We start from the raw sequence: 23,536 nt of genomic DNA, 5'->3' as shown, positions 1-23,536 counted from the left end.
TTTATCCCAGATAATCACAGCGATAGGTTTCTCCGCGCTCCTTTTCTGCTTTCCCACCCTCTCTGCCATTCCAAGGAGGCGATTTCGGGAGAAATCCGGAAATCTGGAAATAACGCCAGGCCCGAGCCGATTTCCAGGGAACTCCGGGATAACCCCAAAGCCGTGCCCGCCTCGCGGCCCTTAGCAACGCACTGCACTCCCGTTGCTACACAGAAGCGCCGCCCACCTTGTTTGTCCCTCCCGGCGCTCCGTCCCCCACGCGGCGGTCCCGCCCCTCCCGCCTATCTCAACCAATCAAACCCCTCAAGCGGAGTCTCTCTCCGCCAATCAGAGTGTGGTACGGCGCTCACGCGAGCCAATGGGAGGCCCGCCCGCCCTCCGGCGCATGCGCGCGGGTCGCGGCGCGTCCCCCGCGTGCAGCCGCCGCCGCCCTCATGTCGTGGCTGTTCGGGCTCAACCGCGGGACCGCCCCGGGCGGCGGCGGGGACGCGGCACCCCCGGGCACCGGGACAGCCGCGGGAAGCGGGGCCGGTCTCTCCCTGCCGCCCGTCCCCGGTGGTGGTGGTGGCGGCGGCGGCGCCGGGGACCGTCAGACGCCCAAGGACAAATGGAGCAACTTCGACCCCACGGGCCTGGAGCGCGCTGCCAAGGCGGCGCGAGAGCTGGACGCGTCCCGTGCGTGAGGGGACGGGGCGAGAGGGTGGGAGAGCTCGTCAGGGTGCGGTAATGTGTGGAAAGGGGGTGTCAGAGCGGGCAGCGGGCTCTACTCTGTGGGGCCCGGCGATGGGACGCGAGGAAAGGGCAGGAATCGGTGCCCAGGAAATTCCACCTGGACGTGAGGAATTGTCTGTTCCCCTCTGGAACAGAGGCCTTCATTGGCGATATTCCAGGTGTGTCTGTACACAATCCCGTCCTCTGTGCTCTGGGATGACCCTGCTGGAGCCTCTCGGGGTCTTTCCAGCCTCACCTGTCTTCCCATTCCTCATGTCCTGTCGGGTCCCACCTGCCCAGGGCCGCCTCTGGCGCCTGCCCTGCTCTCTTGGGGCCCCGGGATCAGCATTATCAGTCAGTGAGCTCTGAGTGTGTCCTACAGGGTTTGTGAGGGGAGAGAGAGCATCTTCATAAAATCACAGATTCGCAGAATGGTTTGGGTTGGAAAAAACCTTAAATCCCATCTCATTCCACCCTCTGCCAAGGACAGGGATCTTCCACTGTCCCAGGTTGCTCCAGCCCCATCCAGCCTGGCCTTGGTTGGATCTTTTCCACAGGTGTGCTGAGAAGTTTCATAATAATTTATTCCCTGAAGGATTGAATGTGCCCTTGCAGAGCTGTGCTCCAGGCAGGCACAGCTGGAGCAGGATGGATCAAACAGTCTAAGCATCTTCTTTGCTGAGAAGACAGCTCTCACTGTCCATAATCTCTTCCCACCCTCCAGGCCATGCAAAAGATGCTCTGAGCCTTGCTCAGATGCAGGAGCAGACCTTGCAGCTGGAACAGCAAACCAAACTGAAGGTGTGTTGGAATTCCTCAGGCAGCTGCCAGGTTTGGGAGGGATAAAAAATAAAATCTTTATTCTGCAGGGAATGATACATTTTCCTTTCTCTTCAGCTTCAGGAAATCATAGCTATTTGCCTTTAGGAAAAAAAAAGTAATTCTGGCAGGTGAAGTCCCAGCTAATTTGGCCTATTCTGACACATTTTTTTTGTGGTTTTGATTAAACTTGCATGTCCTGAGTTGTTTTGTAACTCCTGGAATATCACTGCTGTTTCTGGGGAATGACGGGGTTTCTGTGAGAACTGTAAAGTAGTTGGGTGAAGGGCAGACTTCTGTTTCTCTTTTGAATGAATTTAGGGATTGTTTGGGTGGTGACTGGTCTCCTGGATTTTTATTTTTTTTAATTGTGTTTAATCCTGAAACGGTTAATTATGATACTTCTTACAATAATTTTATTATCATATTTAAGTTTCTTGTGTTAATGGTCGTCTTTTAAGGGTACTGTTCTGATTGCAGAGGGGTTTCTTGGAATATAATTGTCAGTAGAATTTCTCTCCAGGATGGTCTGTTAATGGGAATTACATACTCTGATTGTTCCCCCAGGAGTACGAAGCTGCCATAGAACAGCTGAAGAATGAGCAGATCCGGGTACAAGCAGAAGAGAGAAGGAAAACACTCAATGAAGAAACCAAACAGCATCAAGCAGTAAGGGAATGAGGGGGAAGCCAAGTGAGGGGAGACCTTGTTTGTATCTTCTCTTATAGAAAAGGCAATAATTATATCTTTCATTATTCCTTTAATTAATTAGCCCTTTCTGGGGAGAGGGGGCTGTGGGCAGCCAGAGGACTGGGGTGTTCACAGACTGAACCCCAGCTCTGTCCTGGATTTGTAATGTTGAGCTGGATTTTTAGTCTTCTTGGACTTTTGTTCCCAAGTTCTTGAACGTCCAGAGGAGCTGGTGGTAGCAGTTGTGCTCATTCTGTGCTTTTTGGGATTTTCCTAAAGGGCTTTCCAGGGAAGTGTTGAGGAATACTGGTTTATCAACTGTAAGCGTTAGCCTAGACAGTGAAATGGCTCTGAAGTTATTTGGATTTCAGTCTTAAGTAGCTTGAAACCCTGTTTCTTACGAAGTAAACAGGAAAAAATATCTTAAGAGGAGAAGTGATGCAAATCTGAGTTGTTGAGAGCAGTGTCCGTGCTTCCTGGTTGTTTGAGCTTGAGTCACTGACATGGAAATAATCCTGAAACAAGGAAAATAAAGGCTGGCCTTTATGTTTAAAGCTAAATTATGGTGATTTCTTACTCTGAGAGCACAGGAGATGAGGGAATTGGTTAATTCTAATGGATTATCCAGCTTGGGAAGTTTTTTATAGCTGTTTATTTGGCACATGGTGCTTTTCTGCTTGCAGAGTTTGGACTTTGAGCAGGGCTCAAAAGGTCCCAGGAAGCAGCTGCACATTCAGCTGCTCTCAGGATTCACCTCCTGCTGGTCACAGGGCATCATTTGAAGTCACAGCAAGCTCATGGGTTATTGGAAATCACAGCAAACTCAATCTTGGTTTATTCCAGGATGTTGTACTTTTGATGAGGAGGTAATTCCTAAGGTGTTCTGCTGTCCCTGTGTTTGGAGAGAAGGATGTCACCCCCTGATACAGATTCTCCCTCCTGGTGGATGTGGATCCTCAGCCCACTTCCAATTCAGTGGAGATTACTTGGGTTTATTTGGAGTTACAGTGGAAAATTGATAAGAGGAATTAATGAGGAACAAGTAATTATCAAAACCATCCTGACAGTTCTATTGCTTGCAATAGACTGGTGACTACCAGTCCAGATAATGTGGTTTAGAACATGAAAACTGTTTTTCCCAGTGAAGTCTCCTTTTCTGGGCCAAGAAACACTTGTTCTTTATTTTGATGTCTGTGGTCCCTTAAAATGAAGTCAGACTGTGGAGGTTTCTCAGCACAGAGGAGTTTTTTGCTGCTGAGGATATTTTACCCTGTTCACATTCAAATCCAGGATAATTTCTTATTTGTGTGGATTTTCCAATTTAGTTTGGCTTTTTCCCTTCTGAACCTCATTCCTCTGAGGACCAGGCAGTTTTTTTAGCTGCCTAATCTGTGTATTCTGAGTTCTGTTTTGTTTTTTGAAGAGAGCCCAGTACCAGGACAAACTGGCACGGCAGCGCTACGATGAGCAAATGCGACAGCAGGTAAGGTGGATTCCTGCTCTGATTCAGCTGGGAATAGGCTGGGAGCCTCCGTACGTCCAGGGGATGCTCTGGAGCTGTGCCCTGTCCTGTTTATCTATGTTATCTGCTCAGCATCAGCAGTGCTGGCCTGGCACATCAAGGGTTAGGCATTAGGAAAAAGCAGCAGCTTGGAATTAGGAGGATAAATCTGGGAGATGGGGAGAGGAAAACACTCTTCAACCTGAGCACCAGCTTCTTGAAAATATTTGTGGCACTTTGAAGTTCTCACAACATCAACATTTTTTCCATTGTCATCTCTCCCTGTAGCAACTTGCTAATGAGGAAAATCTGAGGAAGCAGGAGGAATCTGTGCAGAAGCAGGAGGCCATGAGGCGAGGTGAGTGTTTTGTTCAGCTGCTGAGGGCATGAGGGCATGTGGAGTCTTGTTCTGATTTTTCTGTCCATACTGTGTTTGATGTCAGATTGGCAAGAACAGGTAAATCCCAGTAGCACTAAAATTAGCAATTGCTTCAAAGGTTAGTTTTGTAAAGGGCTGCACTGCTAATCATCTGCCCTGTCACTCCTGGATTTCCCAATGAGCTGTCAGTATATTATTTCAGTTATTCCTGATAGAATAACTGAAATTCTGATTTCGTACTGGAACAACCTAAAATAGAACCAGTTTTGAGGAGGGGGAAAAAAACCAAAACATCTTCTGGGAGGAGTGGTTAAATCTGTGTCACCTCATCTGCATTTTCCTGCAGAAAATAAAAAAGTTGTAGCATGAAACTTGCTTATTTTCTTTTTGTTGTTGGGAATTGCCAGAATTCCTTGGTTTGCAGAGCTCCACTGGGGTGCAGGTCTCAGAAATGTTAAGGCAATTTGTGTTTGACTGAACAGGATGGGAAGGCCGGCTTGCTTTGAGCACACATGTAGACAGCTGTGCTGCCATCCAGTGAGGGAAGTGTAGCCTGACTAAAACAGCCCAGTGGTGAAACCCTGTAGGGTTGGGTTAGTTTACTCCTGGACTTCTCATTAATTCTCCTTTCACACAATTCCAGGTTTGAAGTAACGGAGCTTCCAAAATCCTGTTTGGGACTGGCAGCTCTGTTTTGCTCCTCTTCCTTCCAAGCCATGCACAGTAACTTCCCTGAGGTTTTCCTGCTCCCTGGCATTAAGCTACCCAAAAATGTGACGTCTCTGCTGTTTTTTTTTAACCCAAGCTACCGTGGAGAGGGAGATGGAGCTGCGGCACAAGAACGAGATGTTGCGGGTGGAGGCAGAGGCACGGGCGCGTGCCAAGGCCGAGCGGGAGAACGCTGACATCATCCGTGAGCAGATCCGCCTCAAGGCCGCCGAGCACCGCCAGACCGTGCTCGAGTCCCTCAAGTAAGGTGCAGGGCAGGGTCTGGAGCTTCTTCATGTGTGTCCCAGCATGTTGGAAAGCTGGGCTCTGTTCCTCTTAGGAGTTCCATTCTGGTGCTTTTTCAAGTGTGTCGCACATGGAAGAACCTGGGGTTTAATCCTCCAAGGAATTTCAGCCTGGTGTTTCTCCAAGGGCATCCCCATGTATGAGAGAACCTGAGGTTTATTCCTGTGAGGAATTTCAGTGTTGTGTGCCCTTGTGTGAACTCTCTCACTTGTCTCACTACATTGTCACCTGAATGGCAACCAGAGGCATTTATAATGAACTATTTTTCTAACAGATGATTTCAAGCCCTGTCCTCTAATCCTGCAACTCAGTAATTCTGAGAGCCCCTCAGTTCTTTCAGTTCCCCTCAGCTCTTTCAGACCATCCACCACAAAGCTATAAAGCAGTTTGGCTCCACACAGGTGGGTGTTTAGGTTTGGAATTGGTTAATTTTACGTCCTTTGAGGTTTTGAACAAAAAAGGCTTTAGAGTAAAATACTTAGAATTCAACACAAATAATGCATTAAAGAAATAAATTGATGCCATCTTAAAGTTAGATGCTTTTTTTGACTTAATCCCAGCTCAGGTGTAGGTATCAAAAGACTATAAATATATTTTCCATGCTTGTTCATGTTCTAATTCTGAGGCGAGCCCTTAGCTTTGACTAGTTCTGCAGAAGAGTAACAACTTTATTACAATCTGAAAGTTTGTCTTGAAAGTTTATCAATTCAGTCCTTGAAATCCCTTTCTCTCCTGCTTGCCTTGCTGTTTGCTTGCCACAGGACAGCTGGGATGCTCTTTGGGGAAGGATTCCGTGCTTTTGTAACAGACTGGGATAAAGTCACAGCCACGGTAAGGTTGGGATATCTGTCAGTAACGTCCAGAAAAGCCTGTCTGTAAATGTGTTAAACTCCTGATTGTGTCACAGCTTTAGATCTGATTTTGATGTAGTCTAGAGAGCACTTAGAGAACTCTTCTGTGTGCTAAATAAATTGATTAAAAGTCAGAGCAGCATCTTTTCATAGGACAAAGGAGCTTGGCAATGGAATCTTGGAGACATAAAGTTGTTTCTGAGTGTAATACTTACAACAAAACAGCAGTAAAGATATATTTTTGGTAGTGTGGCTGGTTAAAATAGAAATTTTGCTTTAAATCAGTCAGCACCATCTGCTCCACTCTCTGATTTTATACACACAGGCTGATACAAAACATCCTTTTCCTGAGAGCACTGGGAAGAACAAGACAAGCTTTTAGTGGCTCGTTTTGTCATCTGTACCTGGAATGTCTGCAGCGTTCAGATCTTTTGTAGATCAGTGCTTGGGGCTTTGAGCACTTGACCCAGATACCACTTTCCTGCATTATGGTCATTTTTGCTCTTCTCTTGTGAATATGGGACATTTAGCTTAAAAAAAAAAAGAGTATATTTTTGGAAAGGGGATGACACAGCTGGGTAACTTATGTTTTCTGTTGCTTTGACAGTTTTGAAATTACTATAAGGTAAGAACCAGACAGTTATTTTAAGAGCCCCAAAGGTTCAACTTCAAGATTTTTTGTTCATTGTGGTTTTAATGTAATTCACTTTGTTTACTGATCAGAGTCACATTCCTTTGTTTGATATAGAACTCAGTGTTACAGCTCTGTTTCTCTGTATCTTGTGACATGAACATCAATGAAGTCCAAAAGCCTGAGAAACTGACATCAGATCTATCCAGGCAGAGGGAACTTTGCTCTGTGCTGGATGGTATAAAAGCATTAGATCATGACACTGTTTTTAGAGGGAGGCTGCTAAAAAGGTGAAATCTGTTTTGTGTTCTGTATCTGAGCTGAATTGGGTGTGGAGATCCCTCACTCTTTGCATCCTGGAACTCACAGTTCTGATCCCTTTGTGTTTCCATCCAGAGCAGAAGTGATATCACACATTTTGGCAGAGTGAGAGCGAACAGATGGTGCCTCATGGTTTATTGAACAGGGCCATCCTTGTTGTCCTTGAGGTTTTTGACCCCAATCTGTACTTGCAGGAGAAGTCAGCTTATTTTAAAAGCTATTGCTGCAGTTCGCTCTTTTCTCTGATATAAATTATTGGCATCAGCTTTAAGCTGATTCCTAAGTCTGGAGTCTTTCTGCTTCACTGGCAAATTGATGAGAATGTCTCATTTTGTGAGGTTTCTGAAAGAACAGCCCAGTGCAGTGATGGTAATTCCCATCCAGTGAGGTAATTTCCATTCCCATGATGGTTTTGGCTTTGTTTCTCCTGTGGAGTCCCTGATTCCCTGTTGAGTTGGGACTGGCACAATTGTCACCTTTAGCAGATGTTCCCTTTTTGTTCCCCATTGTGCCCTTCCTTGGTGGCAGCCACAATTCAACTGTTTTACCATGGCATCTTAAACTCAGCTTTCATTTAATGCTGTGGTGAGGGGCATTCTGGCAGGCAGCACCTGGCTGATGTGGCTGTTTTGTCTTCATTACTCAGTTTAGTTGAAAATCTGGACAGCCCCACACATTTTGGGTAGGATGTACTCCTGGATTCAGGACTAAATGCTTCACTTGTGCTTCCTCTGCCTTTTGTTGTGCAAGTGCAGTCAGTGAACAGGGAGTGTGAGACCTTGACTGTCTGAACACGGATAAAACACCTTACCAAAAATAAACTCCTCCTGGTCAGCATTTGTCCTGAATCTTAATTCCCCACCACAGGGCAGGCTGCACACAGCAGCAGTGCCTTGCCAAGTGTTTTTGCTAATCTTTCCCCCTTTTTTTTGCAGGTGGCAGGCCTGACCCTGCTGGCAGTGGGGGTTTATTCTGCCAAAAATGCCACGGCTGTAGCAGGGCGCTACATAGAGGCACGGCTGGGCAAACCCTCCCTGGTGAGGGAAACCTCCCGGATCACTGTGCTGGAGGCTCTGAAACATCCTATCAAGGTAAAATTCAGCTTTGTTTCTGTGTTGCACTTAACAAAACTCAGCCTGGGATCGTCAGTGGGTCTGAATGAACAGAATAGAATGGATGGGATGAGCCCACTGACATTCTGTAAGATGTTTTAGTCCAAGTGAGTTTTCAAAATGTGGTTTGGTTTTTTTTAGCTGTGAGTAACTGAATTTGTCCTCTCAAGGTTGGTAAACGTCTGACCAGCAAGGCTCAGGATGCCCTTGAAGGAGTTGTTCTCAGTGTGAGTACTCTGTTTTCCTGTCTTTGGCTGTGAAGGATGACTTTAGATTCTGAATAATAGCTGCTGGTTCCTTAAACTCACTTCTAAAGCTGTAATTCCAGCAGTTTTGGAGTCATAGCACCCTTGGGACACTGAGACCATTAATAAGCTCCTGTGTTCAGTGTGACACGCATTAAGCAGCTGTTCACCTTTTTTTCCTCTGTGAAAAGCAGTTGGAAGTCTTGGTTCAGTCCCTGCTCTGGTGCAGTTTCTCTCTGTAGTCAGCATGTTAAGATACACAATGTCACCTGTGCCATCTGAAGTTATGGATTACTGAACCCAGACCTGCTTCTAGGCCAAAACAATCTAAATATTGTGTTTTCTTGCCCACCCTGAGATTGGTTCTTAACTTGTTAATTAGTGCTACTTCTGTATATTTGCTTCTGAATTTGATTCCTGGTTATCAGGCAAATTTAAGAGCTGCTTGAAGCTGCTGAGAGAAACTGCTCCTGCAGGAATAGCTCTCATTTGGGGATCCAAATGCAGTACTAAAATAAATAGGAGTTTATGACTTGAGAAGGAATTAGCACTGCAAAGAGTTGCTTGTGTTTTGACATACCCCTCCCAAGGTATCCATTAGGAAGTGAATATTTAGGTATTATCTGTTCCTAGCATAGTCACTGCACTGCTTCTTGCATTGCTGCTTTTTCTTATGAAAGAATTGTAGCCAAGTGGACAGAAAATCAAGTAAATCCTCACATAGACAGGAAATGACCTTGGTATGGAGTCATGAGCAGCTGAAGTTAAGACTTAAAAGCTTGAGCCTGGAGTGCTGCCTCCTTCTTGCAGGTAGTGATCTGGGAAGCCTGGTAGCTGCAGCTCTTTTGGTACTTTCTGGTCCTTAGATTTAACTCTTTTCTTGCAGCCCCAGCTGGAAGCACGTGTGAGAGACATTGCCATAGCAACAAGAAACACAAAAAAGAACAAAAGCCTGTACAGGAACGTTCTGATGTACGGTCCCCCTGGCACTGGAAAAACTCTCTTTGCCAAGGTAAAACCCTGCCAACATTCTGCCAACCTATGCATTGCAAAGTGTTCTGAAAATTGCAGGGCCTGAGAAGCCTCCATGGGTTGAAATCTCTTGCTGGAGTGTTGCATAAACATTGTGTTTCTGTTAGAAAGGGAGGATAGGGTAGCCTGCCTGCTTCAGCTCTGAATCGGTGCAACCACTTGGATTCTGGTGCTGAGAGGAGGCAGAGGAGCCTTTCCATCTGGAAAAGGCCCTTAGCAGCTGGGAGTTGTAGGAATCCCAGCAGCAGCCACTTCATATCCACCTCTGTTGGGTTTATACCCTTGGCTATGTGGGTCTTTCCTACTGTTGCTCACAGTCCCGGAGCAGAGATAGGCATGGCTCCCTGTGCAGAGACTGCCAGGATGATTTTTACATGGATTTCAGTCAGAATTTGAATTTTTTCCCTTGCTTTTCAATGCTTGTCCACAAGACCTGAGGTGTCATCAACTATTTAACAGTGGCAGATTTAACAAATTGATGCAAGTTGAATTTTTTTCCTTCTGTCAGTACATCAAACTCTTACCCCAGTGATTTTCTGAGAGTACAGCACCTAAAGTTTTCTATGGCACCTACTGGATTTCTGAAGCCACCTAATTTGGGTTCCTAAAGCAAATAGAGATGGACAGAAATGGAAAAAATAATACACAAATGCTACTAAGCAATAAAGAACATAAGGAAGCCCTCTGCAAATAAGCATACTGGCAGGACTATACTGCTTTAATTCCGTCTTCATCCTCCATGGCCTTGCAGTGAAAGAAAGGGTTTAATTTACTGGTTTTTGTTCGATTCCAGAAATTAGCTGTGCACTCGGGCATGGATTATGCCATCATGACAGGAGGGGATGTGGCTCCTATGGGCAGAGAAGGGGTCACAGCCATGCACAAACTGTTCGACTGGGCCAACACAAGTAGGAGAGGGTAAGTTGAGTTTTTCTTGAATCCTCAATTTGGGTTTTTGCTCAAAAAGCCCTCACCACAACAGTGTAGTTCAGCTCCAGTCACTATTACTGAGTGAGGTAACACGGAGAAAACTTTGAAATTTCGAAGAATCTTCCAAAGTTTTCCTAGAACGGGTGAATCCTTGTAAATTAGTAATATTTAAAAAGCAGAAAGCCTTTGCTTTTTTGTTCTCTCAAACCCTTTTTACACCAACTTTTCTAGATCAGTCATAACTTTATTGTCTGATCTCACCAAGCAGGAAGACATTTCCTGCCCACTTGAAAGCTGGGACAAATTTCCTTCAGGGTGATGAATGATCTGACTAATTAGAAGATTTAGCACAAATCAGGTGTTCACACTCGGGATGTTCCCTGTTGCAACTGCTCAGATTTTAAACACTGATAGTATTTAGATCCAGCTTCTTGTTTACTTTGTAGGAGGAGTGAATTATAAGAAATATAGAGGATAAGGAGCAGACAGATCTAAAGGCATTGACATCAGATGTAAAAATCACAAACACAAAAAAGAACTTCTGCTTTTTCAGTCACCTTCACAAGCAAATTTTTATCTGCAGAGAATCTTCACGTTGAGGCTGAATCTTGGCTCCCTGACTGTGTAGCCAATTCTCTCCTACCAATGTAAATGAGTTTTTACAGTGCAGAGATAGCTGAGGAGCTGTTTGTCCAGCCAGGATGGTAAAATTCAATATTGAACTTTCAGGGGGTGTCACTTTGGGTTTTGTGCTGGTTTGATCTCAGATCTGTAAATGTGGCTGCTCAGTGATTTATGTGTTCTCTGATTGCTTGAGATGGACATTATCTTGCAGTGTCTCTTTTAATCTTGCTTCATTCATCATCTAAATCTTTCTATTTCCCCTTACAAAGAAAACAGCAGGGAAACGTCCTAAGGATTTAATTTTTTAAGCTTTTATCCTGTGGCACTGTAGAAAGAAAGAATTTAAATGAGCTTAGAATTTAAGTGAGAAGTTGGAAGAGATGTGAAGGAGGATACTCAGCTGGATAGTTCCATTAAAGAATTCTTTTACAGCATTGCCTGGGTCTGAATTTCTCTGCCCTGATAAAAATTTATGTACATTTCAGCTTCCTACACTTCCTGATCAAAGCTTACATGGGTCCATAGAATCAATATTCTCACCTCCAGTAGCACTGAAGTATTTAAGCATATATAATTCTGAATATCCAGCAGTCTTAGCTGTTTCCTTTATTAACTGAAATGTGATAACAGACACTTCTCTGCAGAGAGTATATGGGAGAAGCTGTAGCTGGCTGGAAAATATTAATATGCCTGAAATCCCCTGGAAGAAAGCTGGGTTGAAAGCTAGGCAAGGAGGTAGTACAAGCTGTGACAGCTTTATGAGCATCCTGGTTCTGTTATTGATAAACATCTTTACAGGCTCAGTCCCTTGGGAAGAGCACTGCCCTTGGGTTATAAGTGAATTTATTTTGGTGAATAATTCATAGACTTTATTAATTCGCTTCTCCACAGGTAGTAAAACCATTACATTGGTGCTGCTGTGGTTTGGGAGAGAGAAACCTCACAAAATAACAAAGCAGGCTGAGGAGAGGACTCTGGTTTGTGCTTTTCAGAGTGGCATAAGGAGGAAAAATAGCAGGGAGGTGTCACTGTCACCAAGATTTCTGTATTGTGCCCTTGTACGCATCTCTAAAGAGGAGGGAATGGTAAAATAGCACTCTCAGCAGGTCTAAATTTCAAATATCTAATGCAGCTTGGCAGTAACATCCAGCACTGCCAGCACAAACTTCAAACTGTGCCTGTGAAAACTCTCATCTAGATTTAAAAATCCAGAGGAGCTTAAGGCCATGTGCCTTAGTCTTGCTTCAGTCTTCTTCTGAACACCAGGAAACAGAACTCCAGGGGCTTGGGGGCAGATTTATGGCCTTGAGGTGTGTGAAATTAATCCATTTTTCAGCTGCTGGGCTGGGCCAGGTACACGCCACGGACAGCTTGCCGCAGCATAGCTACGAAACACTGCCTGAGGAAATGAGGTTGCTTGTGCAATCCTTTGGATGTTGCCAGCTGTGTGTGCCTGGCAGTGGGGGCAGGAGGATCCTGGAGCTAGCTGGGCATCACTTACCTGTGTCCTATTACTGTGTAGTGCTTTCCTTTTGCAGCCTCCTGCTGTTCGTGGATGAAGCGGACGCGTTCCTGAGGAAAAGGGCGACAGTAAGTGCTTGGTGTGTGTCTGCTCCTGCATCAGTGCCAGCCAGCAGCCTCCTGCACTCTGATTATCTGGCTTCAATGGGCAAAAAATGGAAGCTAGCAGGTGCCTCAGTGCTCACCTGATTAACTGATGTCAGAGACAAGAAATCAGCATTTTGAGCATCTTGAAACTGAAAATTCCTGCCTGCAAAAGATGGGTGGTGATGCCATGTTGCTGCTGGATATGAAATAGGTCACACGAGCACAGCTTGAGGTGTGGTGAAAGGAAGAGAGAACTTTATTTCTTCTCTCAGAATTTATAGGTTTCTGACCACGGCCAGAGATTGGATAGTCATGTTAACACCTTTCCAACCGCACTGACTGTGAGAGATGTCCATCAAAAGACGTGTATCAGAAAGAATATACATATCTATGTTTACAGTTTCTCCTGGGAAAGTCTTTAGAAAACTGTCAGTCAGCAACCTCAGAAAACTGAGTTTTCAGGGCGACAATGCCATGATAATTTTTTGGTTTTTCTTTTAAATACCTCTTATGTAACCTCAATACCCTTAGCATACATACTTGTAATTCCTTAAATCTAATATCTTGACATAGTCCTAATATTCTATTAGGCCAAAATAACCAAACATCCTAAAGCCTGGCCATTAAAAACCAAAAAACCCTACACTACCTCAAAAAGCCAAAGTTCCCTCTAAAATACATCCCATGAATGAGAATTAAACCCATCTAAGGAAAAATACTTTGGAGTAAAGAAATACTACGCTTTTCATTCAAACCTCTCGTTAAAACATCTTAATTAAATATGCTAATTTACAAAATCTATAAAATTGTCCACATGCTCTACCATGAATGTACATTTCAGCTTATTCCACCTTAGCAAATTGTTGCACCATAAAAAACCGTATTAAATATCAAGATAAAAACCCTTTATCCCTTAACTGTGTCTAACTCTTAATTTTAAGACCAGGGAAAACGCATCAGTTGCCCAGTCTTGTTGAGGGTTTTGCAGCAGGAAAATAGGAAGGAAAGAGGCATATGCTGAAAGTTATTCGTGCTGGTACCTTGTAAGGTTTGGGCTTTGTCCCCACAGATATTTATCCTGGAAAGTTTTCATTATAAAACTGCTTTTTGCTACATGGAACAAAGTTACAGCAGCATCTTCCCCTGTACAAATAATCTGTGTTTCCAAAGTCAGTCACCACATTGTACAACCAGTCTGGACCTGCTGTTGAATCCCAGCTGTGTATTTAAAAAGCTCTTCAGAAGGTTATTTGAATGAGTGAATCCTTGGCTTATTTTCCTCTAAATATCACACTGAACTTCCCATAGCAGGGAAAGCCACCTGGGCCAGTGGCCAGAGCATTGGGTTTGAAGCAAATCACTGGATGTGTGTGGATAAATCTGTAGTCTGTCTTCTGGAAGCTTTATTCCTAACCTTTTTCCTGGGTGTATAAATTGATTTTTTTCCCCAAGGTGAGAGAGTGCTTTGGATTCTGCTGTAATGCAAGTGCTTGAGAATAAGAGAATTCCCTTTGTCCATAATACTGCTTAAAGCTATGAGCTCTCTGCAGTCCTCAGCAGCTGATCCTCCTTTGGGTTTCCTCTTTGCAGGAGAAAATCAGTGAAGATCTCAGGGCAACTTTAAATGCATTTCTGCACAGAACAGGGCAGCACAGCAACAAGTGAGTATCCACTTTCTGCAGCTGATATTTCCTTGAATTGAGTAAACTCTTTAAAAGGTCTCTGGTGTACAAATGGAAGTTGAAAATTATCTGTGCTGCTGAGGGATTGAAAGAAATCTGCAGAGAATATTCCCCTTTGAGTTGATGTACTGAACGTAGCTTGGTCCTCCTTCAACTTTCCCTGGCACTTGGAAATCAGAACAGAAGGAATTTTTTTTTCATGAAATTGGGGTGGTATTTGGACATCTTGGGTGTCTTGATATTTATATTATCTTTCTTGGTAAGTTACTGTTTATACAAGAGCTCAGAAAAATCACTACCACAAAAATTCCAAGTTCATCCTGGCTGGGTGCTTCATGTTCTGAGAGGTTCTCAAAATTTGCCCTTAACCAGGACACCTGGAAAAACACTTCAGTGGTGCTTGTTCCTCTCCAGTGACCTCCTCCCACCTTGTGCTTGTGTGGGCAGAAACTTTGAGGCAGATGAGTTTCCGTCTGACTCCATTTCTTTCTGTCTGACTCCGTGTGGAATCCCAGAGCTGTTCCTTCCTTGCTGAGCACAGGATGGCAGGGCTGAGGTGACAGAGTGGCAATGTCACTGTGCCCCACTCTTGCTCCCTTTGTCACATCCATAGGAACTCCCTGCACAGCACTGCTCAGTTTAGCCAAAACCATTTCCTGACTAGCATAATAGAGAGGTGACCGTTCCTCCACCTTCCTCAAATAATATTTGATTTTTTGGTGTGAACTTTACTTAGTTGTTAAAATTTCTCCTTTTACAATTGAGCCAGCAAGAAAAGTTGTCTCTGGCTTTATGTGGGAAAGTGAAGTTTATTTAATCATGAACTCCCCTCAGTGAGGCTGGAATGAAAGATTTCTTGAGTAACCTCATGCCATTGAAACAAATATCCTGGAAGGTCACTGTTCCAGGACATTTTCTGTCCTTGGGGTCTCTTGAACTTGTTGGAACCAATACACCTGTAACTGATAATTGCTTGTGTGTAGCTTCTCTGTCCCAGGGGTGCCTGGGAAGGGGTGTTGTTCTAAAATAAATAAATTGCTACAAAGCAAGGTGTTGATCCTGCAAGAACCTTGGTTTTCCCTTCAGGAGGAGGGCAAATCTCTTCTGAAATGATACGTGGAATTGCTCTATAAAGCCATGTTCAGTATAATTATTATTATTAAATTATATTTGCAAGAATAAACACATTAAATATTTATTCTCTAAATCAGGGACAGGCAGGAGATGGTTCATTCTTTCCCCTGACGTTAAATTGCTTTGGAAGAGTTCTGGGGGTGCGTTTTGGGTGCTGGGGATGCTCTGCCTCCTCTCAGAACAGCTGAGCTCTCACTGGCAATGAGCTTTCAAGTTGAATTCAGCCCTGATTTCAACCATGAGCCATTTGAAGACGCTGAACATGCCCTGGTGATTCATGCACTGCTTTAGACTTCTAAGCAGCCTATTGCTGCTCTGGGCAAGGAGTAGTCCTCATCCATGAATGGGAGCTCACTGGGATCGGTGTAATGGGACATGTAAATGGGGCTGCTTTGGTGGGACCCTGAGGAGAGTTCTTCCTTCAGCAGGGAATTGTCACCAGGATTGGGAATTGCTGCCTTTAAACTTCCCAAAATCATCTTCTGGGATAGCTGACTGCCTGAGTATCAGGCTGCATGGCAAACCTTAATCCAGGCTTGTGTTTCTGCAAGTCCTTTTTGGTTGAAAAGCCACTTATCTTGGCCGAGTTATTTCCAGACATGACAGCAGAGAACACAGCCCCTTGTAGCCAATGATTCAGCCAGACAGCAAGAACATCAATATTCCAATAGCTGTGCTTAAAAGCCCATTTCAAATTATTGGGCACTATTAAACTACTGACATCAATTAAAGCATTAAATTATTGGCACGGGGGAGAAGTGTCATTGCAAAGCAATAAAATAAAAGGATTTCCAGCTCCAGAATGCAGGAGGACCTGGAGCAGCACATGTATCGTGGAGCAGAGCTTGGTCTGCACACATCAGACTGTTCTAAACAGCCCAAAACACATTTTAGTGCAGTGCTTTAGATGCTGTTAAAGCTATTTCTAAGGAGTCCAGGGTTTTTTCTGAGTGATGAAACACCTTTAATCCTAACTACAACAGCTCCCAATGTTCAGACTCAGTTCATAGATTTTTATTTTTATGGCTTTGTCAGTCTGTCCTTTTTTTTTCCCCTCCCTAATTCCAGGTTTATGCTTGTTTTAGCAAGCAACCAGCCTGAGCAGTTTGACTGGGCCATCAATGACAGGATAGATGAGATGGTGAACTTCGACCTGCCCCAGCTGGAGGAACGCGAGCGACTTGTCAGGATGTATTTCGACCAGCACATCCTGAAGCCAGCCACGGAGGGCAAACAGTGAGTACACCTCACAGCTCTCCCTCCTTGGAGAATTTTTTCTTCTTTTCTTGTTTTTCTTATCCTTTCCTGAATGTTCTGTCTATAAACCCACTTTCAAAAAGCAGCTCAAAAGATGGGAGATGTCTCTCGCCATCTTGATGCAATGCCATCCCAGATTTTTTGTTGTGCCCTTAAAATTCAGGAGGCAGTAATGCAAGCAGGAAACTGTAGGAACTCCTTTGGTGTAGCTACACGTCAATCAAAAGGTTGTTCTGCCTTTCAGGAGGTTGAAGCTGGCCCAATTTGATTATGGCAAGAAGTGCTCAGACATTGCCAGACTGACTGAGGGCATGTCTGGCCGGGAGATCTCTCAGCTTGCTGTTGCATGGCAGGTGAGTGGGGCTTTGCTCCTTCCTTCTTTTTCCCTTCCTGGAAGGTTTGAGGATTTGATTCTAGAGTCTCAGATCATCTCTCCCTGTGAAAGTTTCATTTGTCCATAGGGTGGTACCAGAACACTGCTGCCTCTGGGGTGGGTGTTGAAATATCAGCATAATTCCTTATCCCATAAATAGGAACAGTTTTGATAATCCATAATGGGAAATCTCTTATGGAATTCAAGTAAATCAGGTGAGTTTGGAGTGAATTTGGGCAGTCCATGCTGGCCATAGTCATGGTCCAGCTTTGGAAGCTCAGCAGAAGAGATGCCTGATGTTGTTGCCCTCATTAGGGTACTAAACCATCCTCCTTTCCCTTCTTGTTTTAAACACTTCAGTGCAACTTGAGCTATTAAAGAAACAAATCTGACTGTAATTGGAGCTGGAAAAAAGGAAGGTATTTCTTCCATACATAAAAAATAAGAAAAGCAGTCATTTGGAGTACAGTTATTCACATGCAAGCTTTAGTGATTTTTAGTGATATTTTTTTTTAAACCAGGTTTTCACCTTGTTTTGTCACAGCTGCCATTTTCTTGCTGGATTGTGTATTTTCATAAACTAACCTAGAAATCTCAATTGAAGGAATGTGCTCCAATTTGTGTGTCATGTAACTTTACTCATGTCAGCTTCCTTTCAGGGATTGTAAAAACAAAGTGACTTTTTTATATAGTTCTTAAATTTTTATTTAAGTTTGGCAGCTCACAAACATCTTACGAAGTTTGTGCGTTTCATTCCTTCTACTACTGGGTTTCCACCTTTTAAGGGACAGAAATATTGTTCCTTTCTAGTTCAAATTAATTTTAATTGCAGTAGTCATGAGCCGAGGTCCAGTTTGAGTGCTGTTAGTTCCTATTTTATTCTTTGGTAGCACACAGCTGGTTAATTTTCCTGTATAATTTTTGTGATATTGAATCATATTTCAAAATGTGTAGTCATCTGCCCCACGTATGTGAAAGGCTTTGCTGCCAACTATTTCCTGTGATAAGAAGTTGTGATAAATGATACCTTGCTTTTTATCACCCCTTATCAGCAAGTTTGTCATTACTCCCCAGGAATGATCTCGGCTTTTGTCAATTAACTTTAAGTGCTGGTAAAGGGAGGAAAAAGGTGGGGGTGACTAATTTTCCCTGACAGCTTTTTAAAATGTATCTTGTGCTGCCAGCACTATTCACTATCAACAAAGTTTGATGTAAAATTGCAGCGGGAAGTTGTGTTCCTCTGCTCTCATGAAACACTCAAAGGTCTTGAAAAAAACAAACATGCAGGAGAGGGTGGGAAGAAATATTTGAGTTGGTTGGATGTAGGAAGAAACTTCATCTGTGTTAAAATCAAAGGGGCCTCATTTCTTGTTGGTTAGGAAGGGGAGTGGGATGTGCCAAGGGTCAGTGAGCAGCCCAGGGGCTGGACATGGGGCCATGAGGGCAGCTAGGGTGGGATAAGAGTTGTCTTGAACACTGTCCTAGTGTTCAAGACTCCTCTGACAGGAGCTGCCTGTCAGAGCTGTTGATGGTCTGGGGGTTCTTTTTCAGTCACTTTGTAATGCCTCAGGATTTTAGCTTTTCTTTATTCCATAGATTTGTAACCCTGCAGCTCTTCAGTGCAGAACTCTACACTCCACACACAGTGGGAGCTGCTGCCTTCCCATTTTGGGCAGACACAGCAATTCCTCTCCAGACCTGGCAATCAAGGACACCTCACTGCCCCAGGCCTGAGAGATGGAAACAAAAGGGAGTTGGGGGCAGCAAACTTGGGGTAAATTCCTTCATTTCCTGAAGCTGGAATTGGAGGATTAACCCCCAATCTGCAAATGGACCCAACTTATAAAAACAGGAAAACCCATGAGCCATGGTCCATTTTTTGGACGAGCTGTGACTGACTAGAGCTTGGCTGGAGCTGCTGTTCTGCCAGCTCTGGCCACTGACCTTGGCCACCTGCCTGGCCACATGTCCCACCTGCCTTTGGGTTTGCCTGTGTGAAGCCCCTCAGCAGGTTTGGGGTAAAGCCCCTCTCCAGGCAGGTGTTTTTTGCACACATCCAGCTGATCTCCTGGGAGCTGTTGGTATTTTAGGCCCTTTTTTAGCACTGGGGACTCGTTGTAGCCTTTGTAGCTACTCCAGTGCTCTGGGCTGTCAGGGAAGGTTTAAGGCCACAGTTGTCAAGCCTTTCTGACAGTGTTTTCCTGCCTCAAATTCCTGCCTTCCTGCTCTGCTTCCCGTGGTGCTGGTGCACCCCTGTGGATGGCTGTGCTCTGAACTGGGTCAGGGAGCTGAGCAGAGCTAAAAATAGCTTGGCAAGATGACTTAACTGCATAGCTACAGTGCTCAGGGTAGGTAGGGGCTGGAGGAACCAGGAACTGACTCCAAAAAATCCTTATCAGGCTTCCCTCAGCTGGATGCAGCAGCTGTAGGGTGCTTATGTACCACAGACACTCTGTATTTCTTATATCTTGTATCAATATATCATTTTTGGTCTTTTAATTCCCTTTTACTTCAAGGTGCTGCCAGACAAAGGTGGGAAATAATCTGATTACAGAATATTTTGAGCTGGGAAAAACCCACAGGGATCATCCAAGCCCATCTCTGGGCCCAGCAGGGGTCAAACCCCACAATCCCACCCTGTGCCTGATGTGAGCAGCCCCCTTCTGAGTGCACACCTTAGCTTTAATCCCGTGCACAGGAAGGTGTTTGTGCAGCCCTGATGGAGTTTGGAGCCTCTGGAATCCTCAGCAGCTCTGGGATCATCATCAGAACTTGATCCCAGAGGTGGTTTGGGGAAAGGGAAAGTTCTGAAGCTTTAGGAGGTGAAAGCATCACAACCATTAGCTCTTCTCTGAGACAGCAGCAGTGGCCACTCTGTCCTGTGCCCTTGCAGTCAGTTCCCACAAGGATTCTTCTGCCAGTATTGCTTTTGAAAAAACATCTCAGTTAAACTGAGCAATAGCTGCAGCATTCAGAGGCTTAACTCCACCATAAACTGAATTTGAGATTGATTGGCTGTCATTTACATGAAATTCTAGCCCACTGCTGTTTTGGTCTGGCTCTGTCTGTCCTGTATTTACCAAGAGGAAAAAAAAAATAAGATGCAGAAAAGCCAAAAGTGTAACCTCTAGCACTGGGAAAAATATTGCTGTCTGGCACAGCTAACAGTGTGCGTGCTAGAAATCCATTTTAATCTCTTCTGCAGAAGACGGCATTCCCTTTTGTCCTTGTGCTTTTCCACTGACCTTTATGGCTCTAGCATGGACCAGATGCATTTTCCCCTTAAAAAATTCCCCTCAGCTCTGTTTATAGTCATGTGCAGATTTCCCAACACTGTACTCAAATCTACAGATGTGCTTTAGATAAAATGTCAAAACCAAAAAGCAACCTTTCACTATTCCAAGCTGTAATCTTGGAAAATTGTTTTGGCAGCACTTCAGGAGAATTCCCAGGAGTTTTATGTCCCAGTGTGAGCTTCCTGTCATTTCCTTGCCTTTTTATGCCACTGACATAAATGCCTTTCTTTTGTTCCCTGAACCCTGTTTATATTTTTAAAATAGCTGTTGTATATTTGTGTGGAGTTTTTTTTAATCAGGCTATTTTCATTATCAGTGGGATTCAAATGATACATATTAGTCTCGCCAGGTTAAAATAAACCACAAGTCTTGGCTGAAATGAAACATGAGGTCATTTAGGCTGGACTTGTCATCTGTTCCATCCCCACCAAACAAGATTATTTCATAATTCGTTTTGAGGAATAAAACAGGAATTGCTGCACTGGATAAAGTGGGTTAAAATTTGTCCATGCAGGAGGCAGAGGTATGAATATAAATGAAGCTTGGTACCATTTTTGTGTGTGTGCAAGCTACTCCCAGAAGGGGCAGCTGCTTCTCCCATTTGCTTTCTTGACAGTGAGGGCCTAAGGCTTTCTAAAAATAGAAAGTCATTGACAAAATCAGCAGAGCGTGAGCTGCACAGCTTTGCAGGAGGTTCCACACTGGGCTGGATGGGCTGTGCAGCGGCAGGGAGGAGAGCAGGCCAGGCACCCTTCCTCTCTGAGCTCTGGAAGCACAAAAATGCATCCCAGGAAGGTGCTTTTTCATTTTAAAATACCTCACCATGGCTGGATTGAGAGGGGACGTAAACTGGATGAGTGACGTCTGAATAAAACCTTTCCAGTGCTCCCCTTTTACAGAGAGGACAGGAGGGGTTGGGAGAGGTGCTGTGGGAATATTTGGCAGGTTTTGGAAGCAGAAGTAGCAGCCTCAGTGCTGAGGATCCTGCTCAGGCCGCGAGTGCAGCACAAGAGCCTTTGTGCAGAGAGAATTCTCTATTTACAGAGAATTCTGCTCCTTCTCTGCACTCCCTCCCCCAGGCCAGTGTTTACTCCTGGTTTTAAGTAGGACCACCAGCCTGACTTGTCAGTGCTGCCTGGAGGAAGGATTGCAAAGGGTTTGCACAGGGAAAGGATTTGATGCTGCTTGCATGAAAAACCAGCCAGCTCTGGTGAGCTGTGCAAGTGAGACCTTTTGTGGTCTAACCAGTTCCCCCAAAAAAATGGTTGGAAAGTAGGTTAGAGGAGCCTGAAAACCAACCTGGGTAACCTTTTGCTCATTTCTGGAAATAGTTACTCCTCCTGCAGTGAGGTAGCACTGATGTAATAGGCAGCTCTAACCCACAACACTGTGGTGACAGCAAAGCAACAGCTCATCCTGGGCTTTGTCGTCTGCCCTGTGGACATCCCTGGGCAGTGGAGGTGTAAAAGGGTCACACTTGAGTTTGTTTCTGTGCTGCTTTTGCTGTCAGACTTGTTTCTTGCAGGAACTGATGTTTTGCACCATCAATAATTAATGAAGCCTCTGTGTGCTGCCTCAGAATCACACTGCAGTGTGTCTGAAACCAAAGTTAATATTCCTCACTGGGACAGGAGACAGAAGCGTTGGCATGTGGCAATCCAGGATGTGGCTCTGTGGGTGTGGGGAGAGGTTTGGGGCTCTTAGGGCCAGGCAGGATGGCTGTGGGGAGCTGCAGGGATCCCACTCCTCATCCCAAGCTCCTTCATTCCCTAAGCGCAACACAGAGCTGCTCATAGGAGCACTTGCAGAGGGAGGAACCAGATTTAGAAATCTGCAGCTTGGGGGCTGCTCTGTTACCTTGGAGATGGGTACAGCTGACAGCACAAGCATCCTTGCCTCACTTGGAGGGACCGGCTGTGCTGGCATCTGCAGGATGGCCGGGCAGAGCCCCAGCTGTCCTGTCTGTCCCCTTCCCAAGGGAGAGCCCCTCTGCTGCTGCCTCACAGGCCTGTTCCCCCTGCAGACTGTTGGACAAGGGGGGCAGGAGTTGCCAGCCCTTTCCCCAAGGAGCTGTGGTCACGTCTGTGCTGACTCTCCCAGCTCCAGGATGGAGTGTTTGCCAAGCAGAACTGGAGGGGGGAGTTGGGAGAGGGGAGGAAAGGGAAGGTCCTGTGGGCTTTTGAGTGCAGGGTGGGAGCCGACACAGCACAGAAGTGATGCAGGGGAGATTCCTGAGTAAAGTGCATTAGGAAAGCAGGATCAGTGCCCATGAAACATCATTTTAGAGGCACCACATTGCCCATGTTTCCCCCCAGCACTGACATTCATTCGGCTGTGCAAGTGTTTAAACAATTTCTGTTGCTTGGATGGAGTCGTTCCATTACCCCCCTGCACCCACCTCTCTTCACCTTATTGGCTTCACACATGCAGCTCTTTAAGAACAAGAGAAGAAATTTAAACAAGCCAAGTGTGGGGACCTTTTCTTCTGAAAACAAGGGCTTTGATTACCAGGAAATACAGAGGTGGGCAGAGCTTCTTGGTGGTGATTACTCTGTGTGCCACCTGGAATGAGGGCGTTGTGGGGGAAACCATGCATAGAGAACAACAGAGAGGGAGCAGTCTGAGATGTCTCCTGGTCCTGGGCAATGCCATGCCTGAGCTGTCTGAGGTGTCCTTGTCCCCACAGGCAGCAGCCTATGCCTCGGAGGATGGGGTGCTCACTGAGGCCATGATCGATGCCCGCGTGGCCGATGCGATGCAGCAGCACCGACAGAAGATGGAGTGGCTGAAAACAGAAGGTGCTGAAGCAAACAAAGGGACTGACAGGAGCCCCTTGCTACCTTTCCCTAAAGAGACACCGGTGTGAGAAGCCTGCAGGCTTCACCTGAGGAGAGAAAGCTGGGAGGGGCTTCTGGGCAAAGGTTTGGTGGAATCACTTGTGGAGAGCAGCACGGCCCTTGGTGCCAGTGAGGGCGTGCTGCCGCAGGCTGGCTTGGGTCTCGTGGCTTTAAACTGCACAGAAAAACAAAATGGTTTTAATAAGGGAGAAGTAACGGAATTAAAGGACCCCTTGCTGAAATACCACTGGCTGTGTTGGTCTCTATGGCCTGTCCTGCTGGAGAGGCACAAACCCCAAATGCTTCTCTGCCATTTCAGCAGTGTCCCAGCACCAAGGGAAGCCAGGGCTTGTCCAAGCCTGACACTGCCATACATTTAAATCTGTAGGGCTTGTGCTCCAGCAGAGGCATTTCTCACCATTTTCCCCACATCCTGTCCATGACAGCTCCTTGCTCACATCTCTGGGTGGCATCACTTGAGTTGTCTTT

General features: G+C 45.2%; 1 protein-coding gene across 1 annotated transcript; it reads left to right on the top strand.

Annotated features, from left to right (window-relative positions):
* Positions 1-405: 405 nt before the first annotated feature.
* Positions 406-23,294, top strand: ATAD3A (ATPase family AAA domain containing 3A). Its single transcript, XM_015648370.3, has 16 exons — positions 406-675; positions 1,436-1,512; positions 2,098-2,199; positions 3,644-3,703; positions 4,010-4,079; positions 4,906-5,071; positions 5,876-5,945; positions 7,853-8,008; positions 8,200-8,256; positions 9,161-9,286; positions 10,100-10,224; positions 12,399-12,450; positions 14,059-14,129; positions 16,353-16,520; positions 16,786-16,894; positions 22,897-23,294. Exons 1-16 carry the CDS (start codon positions 435-437, stop codon positions 23,074-23,076), a joined length of 1,830 nt encoding a protein of 609 aa, XP_015503856.1. The 5' UTR covers positions 406-434; the 3' UTR covers positions 23,077-23,294.
* The last annotated feature ends 242 nt before the right edge of the window (positions 23,295-23,536 follow it).

The sequence above is a fragment of the Parus major genome, chromosome 21 (assembly GCF_001522545.3).
Source record: "Parus major isolate Abel chromosome 21, Parus_major1.1, whole genome shotgun sequence".
Lineage (NCBI taxonomy): Eukaryota > Metazoa > Chordata > Aves > Passeriformes > Paridae > Parus > Parus major.
The sequence above is the reverse complement of the archived record's forward strand: the minus strand, read 5'-3'. Positions and strand labels throughout refer to the sequence as shown.